Raw genomic sequence first — 23,318 nt, 5'->3', positions numbered from 1 at the left:
AGTGCCTGTGCACCTCTGGATCCAACTTTGCTTCTTTGTGTGTGTGTGTGTGTGTGTGTGTGTGTGTGTGTGTGTGTGTGTGTGGCAGCCTCATCACATTGTGTGCCTTGTAAGGATGTACATGGAGTGTAACTGGACAGTGGTGCTATCCTCTGTGGAGTATTCAGGCCTGGAGTGTTGCTTCTGCCTTACGATGTATCAGTGTTTTAAACTCTCTCTTTGGATGAGTCATCGTGGGCCTGTTAAAAGGCGCCCAGCCCCCGTCCGTGAAATGATGCTTTTATTCGAGGGTATTTAAAGTTAATCTCAATCAGGATAATTATAGAGCTGTACTCCAGTGCTCCTTCTCACCCCCTCCTCCTCCTCCTCCTCCTCCCATCAGCTTTTCCTCCACCTTCCTCCTCTTCCTCCTTCTCTTCCCCCTGCCGCCCGCTCAGTCCCCTGTGATGCAGCTTTCCGTTTGCGTGTGCACCACTTTTCCAGCTTCAGGCCTCTTTGCTCCACTTCTCTTCTTCTGTCTTTCCTCCCATCACCACGGCTCCCAAGCTTCCCATAACCCTCCCTTCCACCTTTTTTTTTCTTTTCTTCTCTTCTTTCTTACTTTCTCTTCTCTGTCTGTGTCTCTTGCTGTGTCAGGATCCCAGTTGTGAACCTCTGAGGTGACTGTTTTTCCATATGGTAAACATTTCTACGGGGCCTGAGGAAGAGCATCAACACGACCAGAGGACGTGCCTGCAGTGCTGTTTTATCTTCTCTGAAACTGTGAAATGAATTCAGGGATCCCAGGTATCCAGCCATCACAAAAATCCTTGGCTTCCCTGAGGTCTAAAAATCCCAAACTCATCTCCCTGTTGCTCCCTTCTTCCTTCCTTCCTTCCTTCTTCCTTCCTTCCTTCCTCTGTGCCGGGTGTAAATTTCTTTAATGTGTCTCTGCGTCACTGTAACCAGCTCCCTGTTTTCCTTCCTCTGTATGGCCCCGAGCTCTGCAAAAGCTACCCAACCGCGCTGCGCTTCGACCTGCCATGACTAATTCACAAACATGCAGTTAAACAGCCATGCAACATCCTATTACTCCTGAAATGCCCTACCTGTGCTTCCACAACTGTTTCCAGTGATCCAGCTGCACACGTGAAACTGTTCACTATTAATTCTAATCCAGCAGACTGTTCTTTCATGAGGTGATGCTCAAATTCAGCTCAGTTTAGAAGGCTTGTGTGTGGCTTGTAAATGGTTAAAAAGCCATTCTCAGCATCTCCAAACACCGAATGGGGTATTTCACAAAGCTGTTTGGCACAGCTGTAGCCAACAGGCAATGTGTTTAACATGTCACGCTCCAAAAACTGCTGTTTATTCCCAGCTTTGGGCGCCTGGAATGCAAATAGTGTGGCTTTTTTCCTCTGCAGTGTGTAGAAGAGTCTGTTTTGTTTCCGTTTTTCCTCATGATTTGTTCACTTAATTATCTGGCTGACGTTCACCTCTTTGCCGAGCCCTTGCGAGCACCCTTTGTTCCTGCTGGACTGTGTAGAGGTGTTTTAAGCATCGAGTACTTCCACTGGTGGAGATAAAATATTCAGAATGGGAATGGGTAGAAGAAGCATTCCTGTTGAAAATCAATGATTCCCAAAGGTTGTATTCTTTTTTTTCGATGATGCACAACAAAGACAGATTTATGCCTTCATGGAAATGAGAACTGTACAAGTGATCAAAAGGACTGTCGTTACCACCACAAGGAATTTTCTTTTTCCACCTGACAGCCAAGTATCGCAAATCTGGAAAACAAAACCACCATCATTTCGCCTCATATCACTTTCGAGTCACTCTTTATCAGCTGTCTTGGGTGCACCAAAGGAAAGTAGTACATCAAGGAGCGTCATTTCTGTCTCTCCAATGAATCTGCATGTATACAGTAAGAAAACCTGTGAGAGTTGCTTCAAATCTATTATTTATAAATGTCTATTTTATCTATCAGTGAGAGATGTCTTATAGAACCTTTCAAAGCCAAATGTCAGTTTGTGTTTGGCAACTTTTCTAAGCAGCTTTGAGACATGAACCCCCACCACCACTTACACACATTTCCACTACACACATAGTGCTGGTGGCATCATGCGTGGCTCGTGCAACCCTCCAGATATCCAGTCTTGTGATTTTTAGTAGCATTCCTGTAGAAATGTGGTTTTTCTGTACCATGGAAGTTCAATAAAGATTCAACACTGGCGTTTTAGCTTTGTGCCTGTCTGTTTATTTCTGTGCATGTTGAATGAATTCCCCAGGGAAGCTGTGCGATCTGCAGTGCTTTATGGGAAGGATAAAGCTTACACTGTGCATTTTAATAGCTACCTTTGTATCCTAATCTTTTTCTCCATGAAGTGAACATTTAGTCCACCGCCTTGCATTGATTTTGAACCATGGGCTTGGCATTAAAGAGTCCTGCATGTGCCGATCATGTTTTTACCCGTGAGGAGCAGCTGAAAAGGCTGGAAAAATAAGGCGGCTGCTTGTGTCTGAAGCTTTTCCTTATCTCTTTACCTCATATGGATTCCTCTCGCTTCAGAAAGATTAACAGGATGCTAAGGAAGAATTTCCTCTGTGTACAGTTTTTCAAACAAATGTCAATAAAATCAAGACGGGCACATGGGGAGAAATGCCACTCGAGTGTATTGAGATTCTCCACCATTCTGCTGCACAGCCAGTGTTTCCATCTCCTCTGGGCATTTTACTGATCAATCAAAGTAATTGATTGGCTTGGTTCCACTCGGAAGTTTTAATGGCTGTCTATAGTTATGAGACACATACAGCAGACGGCGCAGCAATCTGTAAACTGCGAACACCAATGCAGAACTTAGGTGTTGAATAACGCATGCAGAGTCATCACGGACACGCTCACTAGAATACACCACACGCAACTCACCTGCCACTTTCTCTCCAAATTACACGAACAACAGCCACTCCTGTCTCTCACAAACACTTGGAGAGGTGTACAGCTGTTAGAATTCACAGCTCCAGTCGGGTAAAAACTGTGAACTAATGTAGCTCTATCACGCTGACTGAAATTAACACCACTATTTATAGAGGTGGGGAAGGAGTTTGGGGTGGGGGGGTGGGGAATCATAATTTGCCTGTCTATTTCCCTATCACTGTTGCTGCTGGTCAGCTAATTGCCGCCATTAATGTCACGTTGGATGAAAAGCGGAGAATTTAGAGAAAACAGAATCAAAAGAGTGAGAAACCGGGCGGGCATGATGAAGGCAATTTTGACTGCGTGATGGAGGTACAAGGGAGGATGGCAGGCAATTTCAACAGGCAATTTTGACACTGAAATAGAAGCTCTGGGCAAAACATACTCATATGAAATATGAATGTACTTGGTGTGTGTGTGTGCGGATGTGTGTGTAGCCATGCTGGTTGCGCACAGGGGAAGCCTCAGCTCTATAATACATTAGTCTCTTTGGGGACATGCCCTAATTAATGTCTTGACCTCCTAACGGGTAGCCCCCTTTCTGTGAGTTAACATTTAGCAGTGCACCCTCCAGAGATGCACTTTGAAGTGCATTTATTAAAAGGAGTGACAGTGACATTAATGAGACAGTCGGGATAAGTACAGGGCTTTGTTTTATTTCCCAACAATTTATATTCTCTTTTTTTTTTTTTTTTTTTTTTTTTTAACACGTCTCAACTCAGCAGAGAGAAGAAAATACAAAGCAACATAGAATTAACCTTAACCAAAAGAACATTTTTTCAAACCAATAGAGATACACACACATACGCGTCAAATACACTAATCCTGTTTCTGGTCAAAGGCAACTGACTCCTGCCGCAGACTGTTCTGTATTCATGTGTTACAAGCGCTATGTGTGTGTATATACACTTAGAGTCCGCCTGATAGGCTATTAACAACTGCAAGAGTGGATGTCGCACCTGTCATATGCATCAGCCAGTGTGTGTTTCTGAATCCGTCAAGGTGAGATAAGGTGTCAAGAAAAATTCCCATGAAGCGTCCTGGTTTTTAAGTGGTGTCCGTGAGCATCGGCCACATTGTCTGATGTACCCATTTGTCTGTTAACATGTCCACGTGTCCATTCATCAGTGAGAGTGTCCATCAGCGCAGCTGTCTATCTCGTCTTCAGTTGGACTTGGACCAGATTTTCCCGCTGCCGCGGAGCCTGAGTGGTAAACAATAAAACAAAACAAAACACTGAATTTGTGGCTTGCTTATCAAATGAATTAAATGGTTTGCATGTTTATTTTCCAACTTCAAATACAGATGCTCTACTGAACCCGCACACTACTGTTAGCCTGGTTGCTGAAGTGCCTTTGTGTTAAAATATCTAATGACTAGTACTTCTGCAGCAAAATTGATCTCAGTGGATTTTCCATTTCTTCAAATTAAAAAGAATTTTTGAAAAGAACCAATTTCTAATAATAACTGCTGCACTATCAGTACCATCCTTTAAATAGCTTTATAAAGAAATGGTGTCAAAACTCATTTTAATTCGAGGATTGAGGTTAAGCTATCATTAATTTGGATTTCAAAACATTAAGTGGATCTTCATTTGAATGAAGTGCAGTGCTGAGTGATGAAAATTATAGGGCTCTATGCTTCATCAAAATGTGACAGGCAGCCAGAAAATAATCACTGCTTTCTGTTCAGCATCAACAACATAAACAGCAGACGAGCAAAGCATCTCGTCTGATCACTGGAGGGGGAAATGGTTCTTTCAGGAGGAGAGCACGCGGGGCATTTGTATATCCAGTGACATTTTACAATCCAGGACAGATGTGAAATTAGCCATCGGTAATTGGGCCGGATGCAAGCAGAACAGAAAGAGAGTCCCTGATAGCGGGGTTAGAGTACTGCTGCAAAACACTGATGTACATCTGATAATAAAGCTACTTCATGCAGACACACACACGCTCACACACGAACAAACCACTTACACCAGCAGCTGGCTTTTTAATGTTTATTGAAAAAATGGAAACATAGCGGTGGTTCTCTGCTGAATTAACTTTGCTCTCTACAAGAACATTGGACTAATGGCTTTAATTTAGTATTTGAAGTAGAGTCTTTATAGCACTGTGGTTATAACTAGGTAAATTTGTATTTATAAAGCACCTCTCAAAAACCACAGTTACAAAGTGCTTTACAGAACAAAAGAAGCAGCAATAAAAGAAACTTAATGGAAAGAACCTCCACATGCAGCTTTTTGTTCCAATTTTATGTCTTGTAGGAATAAATAGCATTTCTTGCTTGAAAAAAAACCTCAAAACAAACTTGATTTAAGAGCACACCAACAAGTCTGAATAAAACATAATTTCAGAAAATTATTCTACATGGCCAAACATATTTTATGTGTTCAATTTGTGAAACATTTGCTCTGCTTCAGAAAAATGAACACAATTTCTATGCAAACTCCTTTTATATACAAGAGCTATAACATCAAAGATGCTGTCAGTCATGCAGATAAATACTGTCTGCATGACTGACAGCCAAATACTGTCAGTTATGCAGTCTGTATTATTCCTACGCATGTAGCCACACAGCTCAAAGTAACCGCAGTAAACACAAAGGTAATGTCACCGTACTCACCCTTTCACCTTTGAACTTTTTTTGCCTGGTTGTCGAGGTTCCTGAGAAGAGGCAGGGTCTCGCGGCTCGGCAGGCTGGTCTGCGTCCTGATTAGAGGCGGCTCCAGCTGGGGCGGGGCCTGACGATGGAGAGGCGGCGCTGGCCTTTAACGTTTTCTGTAGGTTTGAAACCTGAGGGAAAAGTGAAGAGATTAAAAAATAAAGGTTAAGCAAGAGGGATGAGTTAAAAGACAGATTCACAATTGGTTTTTTTCCCCCAAATTTGTTTATTGGATTTTCTACAACACAGAAATGCAAAAAAACCAAAACATTTTATAACAAGCTGCATTGTTGTGTCAAATGAACAGGACATATCTATAAAGTGCAGTACAAATACATGAATAATGTTATCGAAAAAGATGTAACGAATATATAAACTAAACTAAACATAACACGTACACATTGGTCACCAAATAATCATTATATATAAATACAAAATCAGCAAGATAGAAGGAAAAAAATAAAAATAAAAACTAATATTCCAAACCCACTATTGGTACATTATAGTGGATGGAGACATTTGATCAAATGTGTCACTCTGGAATAGCTGCAAAAACCAACCCTTCAACATGTGCAAAGAAAGGTCCCCATGTTTTATTAAATTCGGCAAGTGAACCGTTTATGGCACATCTTATTTTCTCCATTTTAACAAAATAATAAATGTCTTTGATCCATAAAGAATGAGGGGGGGGGGTGCAGGAGATTTCCACCTCAGTGGAATAAGACGCCTGACTAATAAGGTGACAAACGCTACAAAGTCTGCCTTATATTTTGGAAGCAGCAGAGCGGGAGGTGGAACCCCAAACAGCGCTGTGATTGCTGTGGGTTCAAATTGAGTCCTGATACAATCTGAAATAGAGTTGAAAATTCCTAACCAATAGGTATGTAAGGACCCCTTCTTACATTTCATTACATTTCCTAGTGGCAGGGGCTTGGTGACATCTATCGCATGTCGGGTCAACATCACTATAAATCTTAGAGAGCCTGACTAGATTCACAATTGTTAAAGTCTGTCTTAAAACAATACTAATGTTTTTCCAGCTGCTCATTCTGGTCAAAACAATCCACAGTCCCTGTTGTGTAAAAACAGACAACATTCATGAGCTTCCGCAAAACTTAATTATTCAAATAAAGTGGGTATCTCCTAAAGGTTAAAGTTCCTTTAATATAAAAATGCCTGTTTGAGTTTCCCCAATGTTTCCTTACCTAGCTGCAGCTGAAGGACAATCACACAAAGAGGAAATTATGTAGTAAGGAGAATGTAACCTTGGGAGATACCCACTTGATTCATCCTTATTATTGCAGCAAGAAAAAACCTGTATTCATTGTTCATATGGGTCACCAGCTATTGTTTTAAGACTGACAAAAGGAAAAAACAGGGAATCTGTCCTTTAAAGTGAGAGATATGAACATGCTGCTGTATGAGCTTACTCTTAAACAAGATGCAAAAAAGGAAATATGCAGTCGGGAGGAAACTAAAATACCACCAGTAGCTGGAAGCATAACAACTGAGATGCAGAGAGTCCCATTTACTGGATTTTCCGGCGGTGGGAAAGAGCGTGAGGACTGTTGGCTGACGGGATGAGGGATGGACTAACCTCTGTTTCCACTTGGACTTTGACCTTAAGCTGGCTCTCTCTATATTGGTTGGCCCTCGAGACCTGCTCCTCAATACCACACAACACCGCCTCACACCCTGTACACCTGGGGGAGAGAGAGAGAGAGAGAGAGAGAGGGGACAGGCATGGAGGGAGGTGGATTGTGAGTTAGGAAAACAGATAATAGAGACATAAATCTGAAATGTGTGCACAGACACACGGCGAACATACTGACCACTCCTGCAGCGTGTTGATTATGTTTGGGAGCTCGTTGGGGCCAAGGTCACGACCCACGCTGCAGTCTACCTCCACCTGCTGGTTCCTCTGGTCCAGTTTACCCTGGATGATGTCACAGTAAACGGCCTCAATCAGCAGGTCCTCCAGCTCCCGCACATTCTTCAGCTCCAGCTGCTGCAGGAGGAGCGAGTATGGCAGGCACTGAGGGGGTTAAAAAAAAAAAAAAAAAGACATGAAAAGACTTTAATCCTCATATTCTCTTCTTTTTTAACCAAGGTAAAGAGGCAGAGAATTTAATTCCATTTAAATAATTTGATAGAAAAAGGCAAAAAAATGTTGCAGTGAAATTGCATATTTGTCTAAATGTCACTGCCAGAGGAGGATGAGAGGAAAGTTTGGACTTTAACAATCCTTCAGTGGGCAATTAGAGAGTTCAAGCCTACATGTAGGGAAAGCAGTGACATATGGCAGAGAAAAACAGGGGGCAGGAGTGAAAGAAGCAATGGTAATGGAAAGTGAGATTACGTTAAAGCAAAAAGAAAGGACAGTGCTGGTGAGAATAATGAATCAATTATTTATCAGGAGCAGAGAAGGAAAAGGGCATGAGAGGAGCAGCATGGTTGGAAGGTGCAAATGAGAGATGCCTTAAAAAAAGAACATTTAATACTTTATCATGCAGATGGAGGGAGGGGTAAGATATCTGAAATGGCATGAGAAGTAGTAGTGGTGCTGGCAACTTTTTCTTGCGACACTTAAGGCTTGTCTGTTGCTTTAGTCCTAATTTAGCAGACATTAATACAACAACAAGCTTAGAATTACAGCCAACCTCACATAAACTTGAAAAAAAAAAGAAAGAAAGGATTATGTGTCTAGCAAAGCAATCTTTAAAAGCAGAATTGTGAATACATCATTAACATCTTGCTGCATGATGCCTGCAGCAATATGACAGAAGCAGAAATTAGATTTATTTTCCATTTTTGAGACAAATACAACCTTATGGTTCATTTGCACTTTTCTGTAAAAAGTGGACGAGAGAAGAACGAACCTTGAGGTTGGAAGCCAAGCTGATGATCGACAGATGGCGGAGTTTGTTTCTCTGTGCGGGGGTCAGCTCTGGAAGAGAGGCTGCTCTCTCTACCAGCAGCAGACAAGAACAGAAAATAAAACAGAGACACACAATGGGGGGAAAAATATACCAGGGCAGTGTACAAGTGTCACTTTGCTCAGGGTCAAACAGTCACACATAATAGAGGCACTGCTTATTACTTCACACAGAGATGTGCAGGTGAGCGTGGAGCTGTTTAAGCAGTCAGAGAACAAAGTCGAGCGGAAGTTGGTCTCCAGCGACTGTGTCTCCTGCTGCCTTGCTCCCTTGATGACAGGATTCACACCCCCTAAGACTGCAGCTCTGACAGCTCCTCTAAGGGCTCCACTACACAGCTCTGTGAAAGTAAATGCGCTCCCTGTTGGTGTGACTCGAAAGGGAAGGGAACAATAAAGTAGGCTACATTCTTTTTCCAGGCTATTGGTTGATATTCAGCATAAAATTAGACATAATTAACATTCCCCTTCTCGTTGAAGCTTCCCAACAAATTACACAGACAGCAAATGAAGTCAGACAAGATGAGTTTATTGTCCATTTGTGCCAGCGCTACTGCAACACAGACAATCATCAGCCAATCATAGCGCTTGACAAAAAGTTGCCCCAGCAGATAAAAGTACTCCAGTAATTTTGTCTGTGTATAACCTGCCTGCAGTGTCTCAGGTGAGGGTGTTTAAAGCCTCTGTGTCAAGGTGCCTGCCTTGTAGCAAAGAAATACAGCTCATAATAAAAGAGTCGCAGGCTGCCCTATTACTTATTTACATTGTGCTGCCGCTGCAATACCTTTGTAGTCGCAGTAGGTTCCATAGGCAAAGAGGTTCAGGAGCTGGTACACTGGTGCATGGGGGCCATTCTCCAGCTGTGGTTTAGTGGAAAGATAAGGGGGAAGGAGAAAATGATGTGGCAGAATGCAGAAGTAATGAGACTCTACATAGGAACTGTGCAACTGTATTTTATCTATGCAGACTGAACAGGTCTGAGCAGAGGTCTTGCTGAGACTCGGGGAGAGTGAAAGAGAGAAAGGCCACATGGAGACCCGGCTGACAATATTCAGACATATTTGGATTCATCTGAGAGGGTTTATATTCACACCTAGCGTCATAATGTGTCTACAGTGTTCCTTTCTGATTGGACATTAGGAAAAACAGCGTTTCCTGATTGCTGACTCGAAGCTATCAGCTGATGTCTGTCTTTGCCGTGAAATTCTGCAAGACTTTAGACTATAATGCAACTGTTCTACTGTAAGGATGTCTGTCCTGTTTCAAACTTTTTCACCGGTTACAATAAACACCTGGGGGAAAATCTAAGCTCTGTCACTGCAATTTTTCAATTTAGCAGTGTATTTACTAAGACTAAAGACGTACATGAGCCCAGCAGCAGTTCATCTGATTTCAATGCATGCGCATGTCTGGAAATCATTGATTGGCAAAAGATAATGTTCCCTGCTGTTGAACCACATACATTTGAAAAGAAGACACTTTTGGAAATGCAAGTGGTTATTCACCCTGTGTGCGGAACGCTGTGTGTCAGGGAAATATTATAAATAGCCATTGTTATCAGCTCAAGATCAGTAACAGAATGAGTTATGAAAACTAATGTGGGAGATTTTTGATAAAGCTTTTAAACTCCTTTAACCAGATTTTTTGTTGTGAACAGATAAAAATAACAGACCTACTTAATAAGTATTACTGGCTGCTTCAGTCATATTTCTCTGCACTGACCTGCTATGAGTCATTAAAAAGTTGAGAAAAATACATATTCAAGCAGGAAACCACTGAGGGAAGGTGACCGGTAAAGCTTTGTCATAATAACAGGCTGTTGCACTGTTGTTCTTTCATCTGAGATAACTTTCTAAAGCATCTTTATAATTTGGTGCAATATTAGTGACTTCAGTGACTGAGGTATGTTAATTGTTTGAACCATTAAGACGTTTCCTCACCTTCTCTCTCTCTCTCTCTCTCTCTCTCTCTCTCTCTCTGCCTCTCTCTACCTCTACCTCTGTGTATCCAAGAAAAAAATTGTTGCAAAATTTTAAACCTGTTTTTCTCAGGCATTAAACTTTAGATGCAAAGTTTGCTGCACAAAACTTTCAGCGGTGCCACTTACCTGTGCAAAACCTTGGTGTGGTCCTTGTAAATAACAACATTCAATTTGACTGTTTAGCCCCTTAAAAGAGCCACTAATCTTTAGCAAATATTCCCTCTGGTCAGGATTCTTCTACATTCTTCCCAGGATTGTATGGAACAATGGCACTGCACAATCATTCTCTACTGTAACAGAAGCATTTTAGTCCTAAAATAGGGTGTTAACAACGTATTCTCAAGCAAGTTTAACATAAAACATAGGTGATATTGAAATTGTATACAATTTTCCACTTGAGTCGATGATAACTATGATCCTGGTCCAATTAACCTTCTAATTGTAGTTTGGTTGATCAGAATCTCCATATACCTAGGACACATTAACACTTGTGTGATTAAGATGGATTTATGTGCCAGGTTTGAAAAGGTCTGAATAGACAGAGAGTGAGGAAGATAAAGTGTGAAAGAGTGTTTACCTCTCTGACATTAGGCAGCTCCAGGATGTCAGAGAAGACATAGAGGCCTGGGGTTTCCAGCAGAGAGCTGACAGCCTGGGCCAGTGCTGAGCCGGACAGAGACAGGAGCTGGTCCACCTCCATCTGATGCCAGGTGACATAGGTACCAAAGACACAGTTAGCAGGTTAGACTAAGGTACTACAGAGACATAAATACTGTGAGAACAGCAGTAGAAAATACGAGAATGCTACAAATAAAATCAAGGCAATAACATCTGTTATCACCTTGGCACTCACTTTATTATGGTGTTGTAAAAAAATAATGTCTAGGGACACAATGTCATAATCTTCAATAAATACTCTAGTAACAATCACAACACTCTACACAAGGACACAGCATCTAGAGATCATGTCATACCCTTTGAAACGCAGTTCAACCACTTGTGGCCTGTTGAAGAGACATCAATATGACCGAACAATACTCCCTCCTCATTTAGCGTCTAACAGCCAAGTACTCTTGACCAAAGCACTTGACAACATCCACAGATTACCTGGAGAGCTACTCAAGTAGTGGATAGCACCAATGCGGGCAAAAAGTGTAATGGACGTGAAGGAGACCGTGTGCATTCATCAAAAACCATTTCCTGCTCAGAGACATGCAAATAGACTTTGGGCTGACCACAACACCAGAATAAGTGGTGACTTTGTGTTTAGACTCCACACACACAGACAGACACATACAGAGACACAAAGGGACTATTCTCTGATGTAAAACCTAAGGTCAATGTTTTCTGTACTTTGTCCTGACTCTTGCTTAATAACCCATAAGCTTTTTAGTAAAAAAATTAAAAAAAAAATCACACAAATATAAAAAAATAGAAGAGCTGGATGTCAGTTTGATTCGACTCGTGTGCTCCTCCCACAAAAGTGTCTTAACTGACAACTCAATGCGAGGAGATGTCCTGTTGACTTTGATGGCATATTTTAAGATCTTAATCCCAGTAGACACATTCTAAGACACAAGGGAAGTTTAATCTTACAGATGCATGAAAAAATTATTGCAGTTGCATCAGATCAGTTTCATTACCTGAGGCCATTTCCTAAAATTAATGCAACACAGTCTGCTTTGCTAAGAGTAGTCTGACTGGTTCTTTCTCATCTCAGCCAGTGTCGATGTATTGTATGATCCTAAATCTGATGGATTTAGAAGCACCCATACACATCTTGCATATGTTGTCCCACTGGGCCACCCTCAAGGAGGTCCAAAGAGCATATTCCCAGGTAAGCTGAACAGATGAGCAGCCATGTGTTGCAGCCAAACAAATTAACCTACACTCTGTTTCAGAAACAGTACTTTGTTTAATTTCAGGTATTTTTAAAAGTCAAATTAAGCTCTGAATCTGAGGCTGGATTGGATCCATCTGTGTTTTTCTACTGAATTTAAAAGAAGGACAAAACTGGCTGCACATCAGTGACAGATGGCTAGAGGAATATGTGGACTCAGTCAATACGCACTTTGCAGCTGTTCAGATACAGTGTACGTTGGTGACCACTGGGATACAGAAATAAACACAAAATACAAAAAAATACAAACATTAATGAAAAACAATACTGAAAATAGCCAATAATAATTGAAGGGATCCCAAAGCGCAAAGGCATGCATAGTTACTTGTTGTGATAAATTGTTTTGTCATGCAGTAATGACCATAGATAATGACAGCATTGTTTTTGCTCTACCCTCTTCTCAATTCAAGTAGCCTATTATGTTTAATTGTGTATCATGTCGGCATAATGTGAAGGAAAATAATTTGAATTAAAACCATTCCCTTGTCCCAGTACCTTCTACTATCTTTTGTATGGTACAACAGGAACTGCAAACACTATTGAAAACATGTTACATTTGTTTTGCTACTATCATGGCTTCATTGTTTTTTGTATTGTTACAAGGAGCTTTAGATTCAAAATGGAGTTAGAGATTCTAATGGAATAAAATGTCATAAAATAATAAAAAAAAAAAGATACGAAGCTCCTAGAAGGAAAACAATTTAAAATTGGAGCTGGCAGCTGTAAGCTTCCACTATTGTATATCATACCAAAAACTCACCAAAAACCACTCACTTCAATAGACTCTCAGCTCTATTAAGAAGTGGATGATCCATTTTCCCCATAATCCTCTTCAGCCAAAGGGGACTTTAAATGGCTCTGAAGATCTCTGCAAACCACTTCTAAGATTTGAGAGTTTACTGAAATGATGTGCTGCATGCTGAATACGTTAAATGCTAAATTATGCAGTGTTTGCAGACAAATACCTGTATGTGCAGATTTGCTGATGAGCAAGTCAACTTAAGACTGATACAACCAACAAGTCTGCAGACAGCCACTAAAAACCCATGCTGTGCAACCAAACATTGTTTAAACCCACAAAACATTATTAAAATTCTTGTGAAGCTCTCAAGCTGTCAAAAAATACCAAATATGTCAGGCTGAACTTTGGGAAAATGAGCAGAGAATGATGCACAACATATCTAGAATATTTCCAGTGGAAGAAATGATGAAGACATAAAAACATTGAATCTGGAGTTTGAATATGTGACTCAATATAAATATCATCACCATGATATTGTCAAACAGTCTGGGATAATAGGATAGACAATAACAACTGTAAAGCTACATAAAGGAACAAAAAGGGAAAACTGTATGTTAAGGGGTTTTAACTGCATGTTGGTATTAGTGATGAGATTATTGCAATGCCCCAGTAAAGTGAATACACTGTTATTTTAGAGATAAGAGCTTAAGATAAGAGCTTAAGATAAAGTATTGGAGCAAAGATAAAGTTAATACTGGGGGCATTGCAATAATCTCATGTTTTACTCAAAATGCTCAGTTCAAATTAAATTATTCAAGTGTTGAGAATTGATCAATATTGGATCAATTATTTCCATTATCATCAATCTGCCTTTTAAATGATTTGATTAATCAAAAAGTAAATAAATAGTCAGTTGGCAAAGACTGAATGATTCTCATAACAATTTCCCAGTTGATAAATTGCTTGTTTAGTCCAACGAACAGTGTAAATCCCTAGTAAATTCAATTTAAATGCTCTAAAGCAGAGAAAAACTGCAGTCGCTCAGGAAATCAGAGAATGTTTGCCAGTTTAGCCTTACTAATTATTTAGACTATCAATTGATAACCTGAATTGTTGTTGATTAACTTCTCGACTGCACCATTAATTCAATTTAATACATTTAAGCATTGATGGATACTAAACAGTAGGGTTCACAAACAAAGTGAAGGCTCTGATGATGTCAGATTTCTGATGAGACAATGAGAAGTCAACAATATTTCTACTACGTAATGGCCGGGACTGCAAACTCAGGGAAAGACACATCACAAAAAATACTGCTTAATAAAAGTAGACGTACAAAATACACCAAAAAATTACAGGAACACAGAAATTCAGCAGCATACAAACATAACACGTATTTACTCCACTTTCACTCTTGCAATTTGTCATATGAGGCGATGATCAAGAAAAAAGATAAATTAAGGCTCACTCAGCTAAATCTCCTAACCCTGTATTAACGTTAGCTGCATCGCTAACTTACCCGGCTAATATTAAAGCTAAGGACCTCAGCTGACAGCAGGCATTGGTGCAAGTGACGGATAAAGTACTAAACGTACAACACACTCCTATGATTTCAGATAGAAGAATGCTTTTACACTGACAATTCTCATTAAATTGTTGTTATTTATTATTGAAGCTCCATGTGTCATGCTAGCTCGGTTGCTAACGGCTAACTAACCGCAAGGCTTCACACAACCGCTGATGCTGGGCCTCAGTTCATTTAAAGCCGATCTGGTGTTTATATCTTACCCACAGGTGGAATTACTAATATCAGAATTGGATATGCGCGCAAATGTTAGCACAACATGTAATAATAAGGCTGTATATGTTCAAATTTACCTTGTTGTGTTGGTTTCTAGCAGGTAGCCTCCCTCTCGATTGTTCAGCTCACGTCAGCACACGTATGACAACAAAGCAGCGTAATCCCTGATTGGATAGTACAGGGAAGGGGCGGGACAAGTGCTGCCGTCAATCAGCATCAGTATCCTCGGATTAGAGAGAACAGCGTCATCTAGCGGTGATAAGGTGTTCTCTACCGAGATTCCAATGTGAGATCAATACCTTGTGATGTTCCTCAGACAAATGTTAAGGATCACAAAATGATTAGAGGAACGACTTTTGATCAATGACTTTTCCCTCCTCTGGTTTCTAAAAGTCCTTCAAATTAAACAGCCAAAGAAGGCAAAATTATTCTTTGGTGGGACTTACACAAATCATGCCTGCACTGAAGCCATAACATGTGACAAGTGGTCATAAATAGACTATAATGTAAATATACTTCATTTAAATTCATCACAAGCCGAAAAGGGTGGGGCCACTGTCTAATAGGGGCACAATTTATAAGAGTTTATAAGCTGTAAATAATGCCTTAATCAATGGCTAATAGATATTTTAATAATGCTTTACAGATTAGTTATAAACAATTAAAAAGAGCAACTTTTGTCTTGCCAATTTATGGAGAGTCCTCCTCCTGCACAATACTTTGCTCCCTCCAATGGACTGTTTGAAAAGGGCTGCAAAACGTGGCCCAGAACCCATTTATAAACTACGATTATCAACATTTACAACTGCATTTATTATGGTACCATTTATTAACCTATATGTAGAGTATGATCAGCTGTTGATATTCGGGCAAAACATCAAACAGTACAAATGTAGAGGGAACAGTATAATAACAGTAACAGTTGATAGTAAGAGCTGTTTTTATTGCACTTTCAAGTGAAGAAGTATCCATTCTGTTGTTTCTCTCTTGCATCAGTGTTTTGGTAATGTGTATTTCCGTTCGGTAAAAATGCTCTTATAAATATTGGTAAACCATTAAGAAGTACATAAAATTTCACAGCCAGTCAGCTACACTTATAAATCTTAATGAATCATTAATGAATAGTTCTACAATAATCCAATAAGTCAGCAGTTGTAAATGCAGTTGTAAGCCGTTTATATACGGATTTTAGGCCATATGTCCTGCAGCCCCTTTCCAGATCAGAAGTGGTTCAACAGGCCACTGGAGAGGTCTCCCTAACGAATTACAGAGCTAAAGAGTTCACTTAAAAGACATGAAAAGTCCAGTAGTGGAGAAAAATTTCCCTCAATCTGCCAACCACAATTGGTGTTTTTAATGGCTTATAACTGATCTATAAAGCATTAGTAACTGATGTATCAACCATTACAAACTCCAGCAGCTTATAAACCCTTTATGAATGGTGCTTTATCAGTAAATGGTAACCACTTTTCGGCAGTATTGTAGGCTACAGTTACATCAGTGACTAGACTTCAACTGGTCAACTTGACAGTAGGCTGTATGGAAGTGTGAATGTCATATAGATATCAAAAAGGTAAACTATATAAAAAAGACCATTTTATTGACATTTTTTTCTTACATTTCGTCTCAAAAGTCTGGAATATAGCAACACAGCAACACAGTTCAGCTAAAACGAATAACAACCAAACCAACACAAAATCTACAGTGTTCTTTCTTAAATAATTTGCTGCTCAGTATTAAGTTGTTATGCTGCACAAATCTCTCCCAAAGATGAACAGGAAAGATGAATATAAAAACAATAGGGTTCTACGCCTTCTGGGTTCTGTCAAAGTCTATTTTTTTTTTTTTAATATTGGTATCCTTGTCAAAAATCTGTGCAATGCCTGTGCATTCTCTTATGTTTTTTCCTTTTGAATTTATTTTAAAACAGAAATACAATAGTAGGCTACCATTATGAGACCCCCTCCCTATTTCCTCCAAGTGGTATATCTCAACACAATGTGCAGATTTTCAGCAACTATAACTTCAAGGAAAAAAAACAATGTCTCCTGTGCATATGCGGGATGTCACAAAAAGTAATTTTTTGGTCTGTAAACATGAGTTTTATTTTCTGTAATCCCAAATATGTAGCAATTACTTTTAGGTTTTTCTTTCACAACCCTGTGTAGTTTTCCAGACTTTCAACTTGTGTAATATTGTCAGTTGTGTAAGGATTCAGTTGAGTTGAATGGCATCCATCTGGCAGATTCGTTTATAAATGTGATCACAAGGAACATCAAACCATGTCTTTGAGTGGCTATCCAAGGTGGCACAGTCCTCTCCGTGTTCCCCTCCTGACTGGTGGTTATCTGGCTCTGAGCTCCACTGATCCCAATATCTGTGACAGAGGGAGAGTGCAGGAAAGTGGTATAGATAGGGTAAGCTATAAATAACAGATGTGAACATCTCTGACAAATGTGAAAAACAAGCTCACCCAGCTCCTTGATTTGTTGATGATGAAATGTTTGAGCTCTGATTTATCTGAGGCTTTGCTACAAGAATGGACAGCGTGTGCCTCCTGCATTTATGGTTTTTACACTTATTTTGGTGTTGTGAATGTTTCTTATATTACATATTTATAATTTTTATACCATCAAGCCTAGTAAAACAGGCTGGTTAGTATGCTTTTGATGGCTTAGGCCCTCCCTGGATGGTTTATTCACTATCATAAAAACTGAAAACAAATACAGCAACTTAAATGACTTTATGCATCAGATAATTTACTTGTGTTGCAGTGTTGTGTTGTCCACCCATCTCCAGTCTCCTTCGAGCTCTATATCAGACAGGCCGATCCAGAAGTGGTAATCAAATCCACCGATTCTCCTGGCTTCTTTCTCCAGAGTTTCCTTGAAATGACACACATGCTTATGTTTGTTACAAAATTATCTTAATGCATTCTTAGCCTCTGACTTGCAGCCACATTAAACACAAACACTTTGTTGTAACTGTATTATTATTATTATCATACTGCAAAGGATCTTCAGATGCATTGGTAAACCAAACCCACATCTTTAAAGACCCAAAGTGTGACTGAAAATTAAACATTTAAGGCATATTTACATGCTTAATAGGCCTTTTTTTTACCACAGATATTTTGACTTATTGTAGCAGGAAACTTCAAGTGTCCCAGTAAGCCATGACAGTGTGACAGTAAACCAGCATGCACAATACCAGGAACAAATCTGGAAGAAGATCAGATTATAAACAACAGACTGTAGACTTGATTATTTGGAAATAACTAAAATGAATGATGGCTGAATTCCATTTAGCTGCTTCAGTTTCAGGGTCCTGGATATTGTGCATGCTGGCTCACTGACACACTGTCAGAGAACATGTGACTAGAACAGAACCATCGTTAAAGTTATTTGTAACACCTGCGGTGCAAAAGGCCTGTGCTTAACTTCAAGCTAACTTCTAATCTTAAAGTGTGCCTTTGCAGAAGTAGACCAGATAGAGTAACCTTGCCTTGCAAAGGTGTCTTCATGTTCCCCATCATCACACACACACACACACACACACACACACACACACACACACACACACACACACACACACCCTCATGTCTTAAGTTTTCTTGTCTTGCGGACAGCACACAGTAACCGACCCAATTAAGGGGAATGAGGAACACCTGTGCCGGTCAGCAGGGCTCCACAGACAAAGTGTTCACTTCTGTCTAAGTCTGCTGATGAGTTGTGTTCATTTCAGCCCCACACACACACACACACACACACACACACACACACACACACACACACACACACACACAAACACACTAGCACACGCACATGCTGTTCCACGGTGTGTAGTATGGTGAGGTGGCCTCCCATCTCTGCACAACTGTCTCTGCTCTTCAGCCAGTCCAGCTTGTCGCTGCTGAAATAGTAACACTGATCCCCGACATGAAGCCATCCTTCAGGACACTCGCTGCACTGCTTAACTGTTAATGAGAGAGAAAGAGCAAGATAAAAGGGTGAGGGGAACACTAAATCAAAGACAGCAGGAAATGAGGATCATGTACATGTTTGATCTACATCTTGCCACCTGTCTTTGAACAGCTCAGTCCCAGGGCGGTGTAGTCTTTACACAGCTGGATGTAACGTCTGTGCACCGAGTTCAGTTTCTGACCTGGAGATGACGAGTCCACGGAGGCACCTGGCTGTGGCCTGCCAATCACTGAGAAATAGACAGGTAGGTAGGTAGGTAGATAGGTAGGATAGGCACCTGATAAAAAAGTTCAGTGGTCACCAAAGTTGTTGTAGTTCATCTTGAGGGGAAAATGAATGCCTGTGCCAAATTTTATGATGAACCATCCAATAGCTGTTTCCCTTAAAACTAGAAATGTCAACCTCATGGTGGTTCCTACAGGAAAAGTCAGGGGATCACCAAAGTCAGTAGGACTCTGGGGACCATAAATGTCTCTACAAAATGTCATGGCAATCCCTCCAATAGTTGTTGAGATATTTCAGTCTGGACCAAAGTGATGTGACATTGGCATTGCCATCCACAAAAGCACGACTAAAAATGGATACAATTTTCAGACTGTTGTGTTTCCCCATTCACCACTAACTTCTCCCTCCTCAAACATACGCCTGTCCTCTGTGCACTTTGTGAATCTCTGTAAGACTTTATTGCTGCTGTTGCTGGAATAATTGAGTTTATATGAGCTCCCTCGCGGCTGTAAGAAATTATCATTTACAATGTGAACTTAGTCTGGTTTCACTGCCACATATTTCTCCACAGTCATGTTTCCTCTGTTTATGTTTACTAATTCTCCTTTGCCCACTAAAACATTAAAAAGTTATTTCCGTAATGCTTTCTAAGAAGACTAATTGATGTAATATAAGTCATAAATACAGATAATGGCCATATATTTTTTTGGCTTTATATCAAGAGAGAGACTGGCAAAATGACGACATACAGACACAAACAATACCTCAGAATGAATGTGTAATATTGCTGAGAAACCAAAGCACCTGTGTGACCTTGAGATTATTCAGCATAATGTTTGCGGTGTTTCAGCTTCATTAACTGTCACCTGTTTCACTGTGGTTAGAGAGTTACGTCAGAGTTAGTGTTTACTGTAAAAACATATTTTTCTGGCTAAAACTAATGACAATACCATTTCCTGGTGAGCCTGCCAAGGTACTGAGATCAAATGATACACACACATGATACACTACTGTATTTTAAAATTGTCTGTCACAGATATTTGTAACATTTAATGGTAAAATTGTACTAAATTTTTAATATGACAGATATTTTTTCCACTAATGTACCATTGCAGCAGAAATAAAGTATATATATGTACTGAATATCTTATCTTAACTGATCCACAATGGTAAAACTTAACTGACAGGAATATTTATTATACAGCAAATAATATGCACTTCTATGCCATATTCATGAAGTTGAATAAAATCAATCATTGAATATTTTCTCTATCAAGAGTCTCACAATATTTTGCAGATCCCAGTCTCATAAAAAGTGTTAGATGTTTCTCTTTTTCCTTCTCTTGTTGTAAGACATGCAAGTAATTATTTTCAGACACTAAAATTGTACTCAATAGCTTGTGTGTGTTTGTCTTTGAATTTGTGTGTGCAGTGGTGGTGATTGATCAAGGGTGTACAGCCCCAGTGGTGTTTGTTCGAAATGAGAGAGTGTCCTCACAAGCACATTAACAGGCTGAGCTGCCAGAGACTCTTGGCCCTGCAGGAAAAATATTTCACAATTATGGACTTTTGTGCTTTTTCTATTACATGACCCTCACTGGACTGGAGAGAGCGCTTTATCTTTTTTATTGCCAATTATAGGTGTCCAAAAGCACACTGAGCTGAAATAAAGAGAGAATAATCAGGCAGGCCGAGGAATAGAGTGAGACATACAGACAGAGAGACAGACGGGCAGATATACGCGCTCAGACTGGAGGGCAGGAAACGCAGGAGGCTGTAAGACAGTGTTTATACTCACAGAGCACAGTGAGTACGATGTTGGCACAGATGGAGGCCAAAAAGCCAATAAGCATCAGGAGAGCCGTCTGACTCCTCAAACACTCAATGCCCCGCTTCCGTCCCTGGGAGCCTGATTAGACACAAAACAGTCCACAGCATGGTAGCTGTCAATTCACTACTTTTAATCCTCTGGTGTAGCGCTGAGTGCAGACTTTGAGTAAGAGGAGATTGCAGAGCTGAACCACTTGACCAGAATTTAGCTTCATAACATTTACTGTTCCCAAAAGATAAAATGTCTGCTGAAAGTTTAGTCGAATGGATACTCTGATTATGTGTCTCACAGAGTCATGTAAACACACAAACACTAAGATATACACACATATAAGCACATAATGACATTGGAATATTATTACTGATGCACAGATGTGTAAGCAGCAGTTTAATGTTGAGGCTGGTTGAGGTGAAGCCAATTTTAAACTACACTTTTACATACTGCCGGTCAGTTGAATCTGTAACACTGCATCATATCTTATAATGATAATAATATGCTTTGTATGTTAAGTCTTAATCAGCAAAGTAACATGTAACTACAGCTTTCAGGTGAATGTCGTGGAGGAAAAAGTCAAGTTCAGCCCTTCAAAAGGCCGTGGAGCAGAAGCATAAAGTGGCGTAACAAGGAAATACACAAGTTAAGATGAAGTACCTTAAAAATGTAGTTGAGTACTGTACTTAGTTATGTTCCACTGATGCTTCTTACACACAGTGGAGGAAGAAGCATTCAGATTATACTGTTAATACAGAAGCATCAGTGTGTAAACAGCATGTTACTGTTGTAGGCGCTGGAGTGTTACATACATATTCAGTGTTACATACAGGGACACCAGATAAATCTGAGGGGTTGTGAGATGATGAGGAAAGATGAAAAAACAAAAATTTTGATACATGAATCATTTTTCAGTTTTTGAACTTTATCTCCAATCTTTGATTTTTGGTAAGATATTGGATCCGTTGAACATTTATTGAAATAAAACCATTTGGGAACCACTATTTGGAGAAATATAACCCCGCCTACACACTGCCTTTTGCGAAATGCCAGAGCCAAAATTGAAACCACTGGAGTAATAATTAACAGTGTTGTATTTTGTATTATCCATTTTGTAAAATCTTCATTTGAAATCTAAACTAAAGCTAAAGCTGTCAAATAGCCTTAATGTAGTGGAGTAGAAAGAACAATATGTCCCTCTAATATGTTGTGGAACAGAAGTATAAAGGAGATACTGAAGTAAAGTACATGTACCCCAAAATTGTACTTAAGTGCTGTACTTGAGTAAATGCACTATATAACTATAATACTACAAAATACCGTCGCTGTGTTCGAGTATGGGCCTATTCCCTCCAGGTGTTGGCTCCTCGTTGAACTCCTGTAGGCTGCTGTAGTTTTCTCCCTCCTCCATGTCTGCAGTGTCCTTGTTAACTCTCTCACTTTGTCCCTCTTTATGCTGCACCTCCTCTGGTCCCTAAAGGCTTTGGTATCTTCTCTCCCAAGCAGCAATATTTCTCCATGAAATTAAATTTGTCCCTGCTGGTTGATTTATCGAGGCACGTTCCTCTGCCTACAACACTGCTGCAGTGTGAAACAAATGTGCTCAGAGAAATGCTGTGCGATTAAACTGCGCAGTACCTTCAGTCCCCCACCCCAAAAAAAAAAAAATTCAGCTTTTTTTGTTAAGTATTTTCTGAAAAATAGGAGACTCTGTTAATCCAAACTGGGAGTTTTTTTTTCCCTCAGTTTGTTGGCTCTGTGTGACGGATTTCTGCTAGTTGCTCTGGTTTCACTGTCAACTTGCCATATATTGCACAACAGCACCAGTCATTTCTTCACTCTTTCGCTCGGTTTGGAGTGAAGCACTGATTCTGGGAATGACAGATGTGTGGTAGATGACACAGCATATTATGTGAGAATGTGACTCAGAGGAGGAGAAAAAGTTTTTCAAAGATAGGTGGGAAAAAAAAACCTGAGTACCTTCAACTTCCTGACATTAATTAAAATTGGGGCTGTGACAAGGTTGTGATGGGAAAGCAGGTGGGAGCTGTGTGTGCACTGACTATTTTTTTTTTATTTAATTTTTACAAAGAAGGGCCAAGCTCTGAATCAGCACAGAGATTCCAGATGATAAGAATTTTTGGTGATGTACAACCACAAATTGTAGCTCACTAGTGCGAGATAATAACCAAATACTCCTCTGCTTTAATTAATTTGGTTTGAATAATAAGAGCTCATGAAGTACAAGAGCTGACAATGGCTGTGGGAATAAGGTGCCAAGAAAAAAAAAAATAAATAAATGGGAC

The 23,318-nt window shown here is 40.0% G+C and overlaps 2 protein-coding genes across 2 annotated transcripts; both read right to left on the bottom strand.

Annotated features, from left to right (window-relative positions):
- Nucleotides 1-3,659: 3,659 nt before the first annotated feature.
- Nucleotides 3,660-15,118, bottom strand: cops7a (COP9 signalosome subunit 7A). The gene is made up of 8 exons (XM_022756666.1): nt 15,060-15,118; nt 11,117-11,239; nt 9,343-9,418; nt 8,503-8,591; nt 7,456-7,658; nt 7,221-7,326; nt 5,585-5,754; nt 3,660-4,160 (listed from the first exon to the last, which is right to left on the bottom strand). The coding sequence occupies exons 2-8, from the start codon at nt 11,237-11,239 to the stop codon at nt 4,121-4,123; spliced, it is 807 nt and encodes a 268-aa protein (XP_022612387.1). The 5' UTR covers nt 15,060-15,118; the 3' UTR covers nt 3,660-4,120.
- Nucleotides 15,119-16,800: 1,682 nt separating this feature from the next.
- On the bottom strand, nt 16,801-22,858 carry LOC111230090 (C-type lectin domain family 4 member E-like). Its single transcript, XM_022756667.1, has 6 exons — nt 22,333-22,858; nt 20,989-21,099; nt 19,063-19,194; nt 18,807-18,958; nt 17,746-17,867; nt 16,801-17,359 (listed from the first exon to the last, which is right to left on the bottom strand). Exons 1-6 carry the CDS (start codon nt 22,421-22,423, stop codon nt 17,197-17,199), a joined length of 771 nt encoding a protein of 256 aa, XP_022612388.1. The 5' UTR covers nt 22,424-22,858; the 3' UTR covers nt 16,801-17,196.
- Between the last annotated feature and the right edge of the window lie 460 nt (nt 22,859-23,318).

This window comes from Seriola dumerili, unplaced genomic scaffold (assembly GCF_002260705.1).
Source record: "Seriola dumerili isolate Sdu_G_001 unplaced genomic scaffold, Sdu_1.0 BDQW01000258.1, whole genome shotgun sequence".
Taxonomy (NCBI): domain Eukaryota; kingdom Metazoa; phylum Chordata; class Actinopteri; order Carangiformes; family Carangidae; genus Seriola; species Seriola dumerili.
This window is presented reverse-complemented; position numbering and strand designations above follow the sequence as displayed.

Bases quoted from the DNA above. Each gene is read 5' to 3' on its own strand.
- LOC111230090 (XM_022756667.1), bottom strand. From the start codon at position 22,423: ATGGAGGAGGGAGAAAACTACAGCAGCCTACAGGAGTTCAACGAGGAG. The intron at 19,195-20,988 runs GTGAGTATAAAC...TCTATTTCTCAG, and splicing joins CATCGTACTCACTGTGCTCT to TGATTGGCAGGCCACAGCCA. The intron at 17,868-18,806 runs GTGCGTGTGCTA...TGTCATTTCAAG, and splicing joins TACACACCGTGGAACAGCAT to GAAACTCTGGAGAAAGAAGC.
- cops7a (XM_022756666.1), bottom strand. From the start codon at position 11,239: ATGGAGGTGGACCAGCTCCTGTCTCTGTCCGGCTCAGCACTGGCCCAG. The intron at 9,419-11,116 runs GTAAACACTCTT...ACTAAACCACAG, and splicing joins AGCTGCCTAATGTCAGAGAG to CTGGAGAATGGCCCCCATGC. The intron at 7,327-7,455 runs GTCAGTATGTTC...TCTCTCCCCCAG, and splicing joins ATCAACACGCTGCAGGAGTG to GTGTACAGGGTGTGAGGCGG.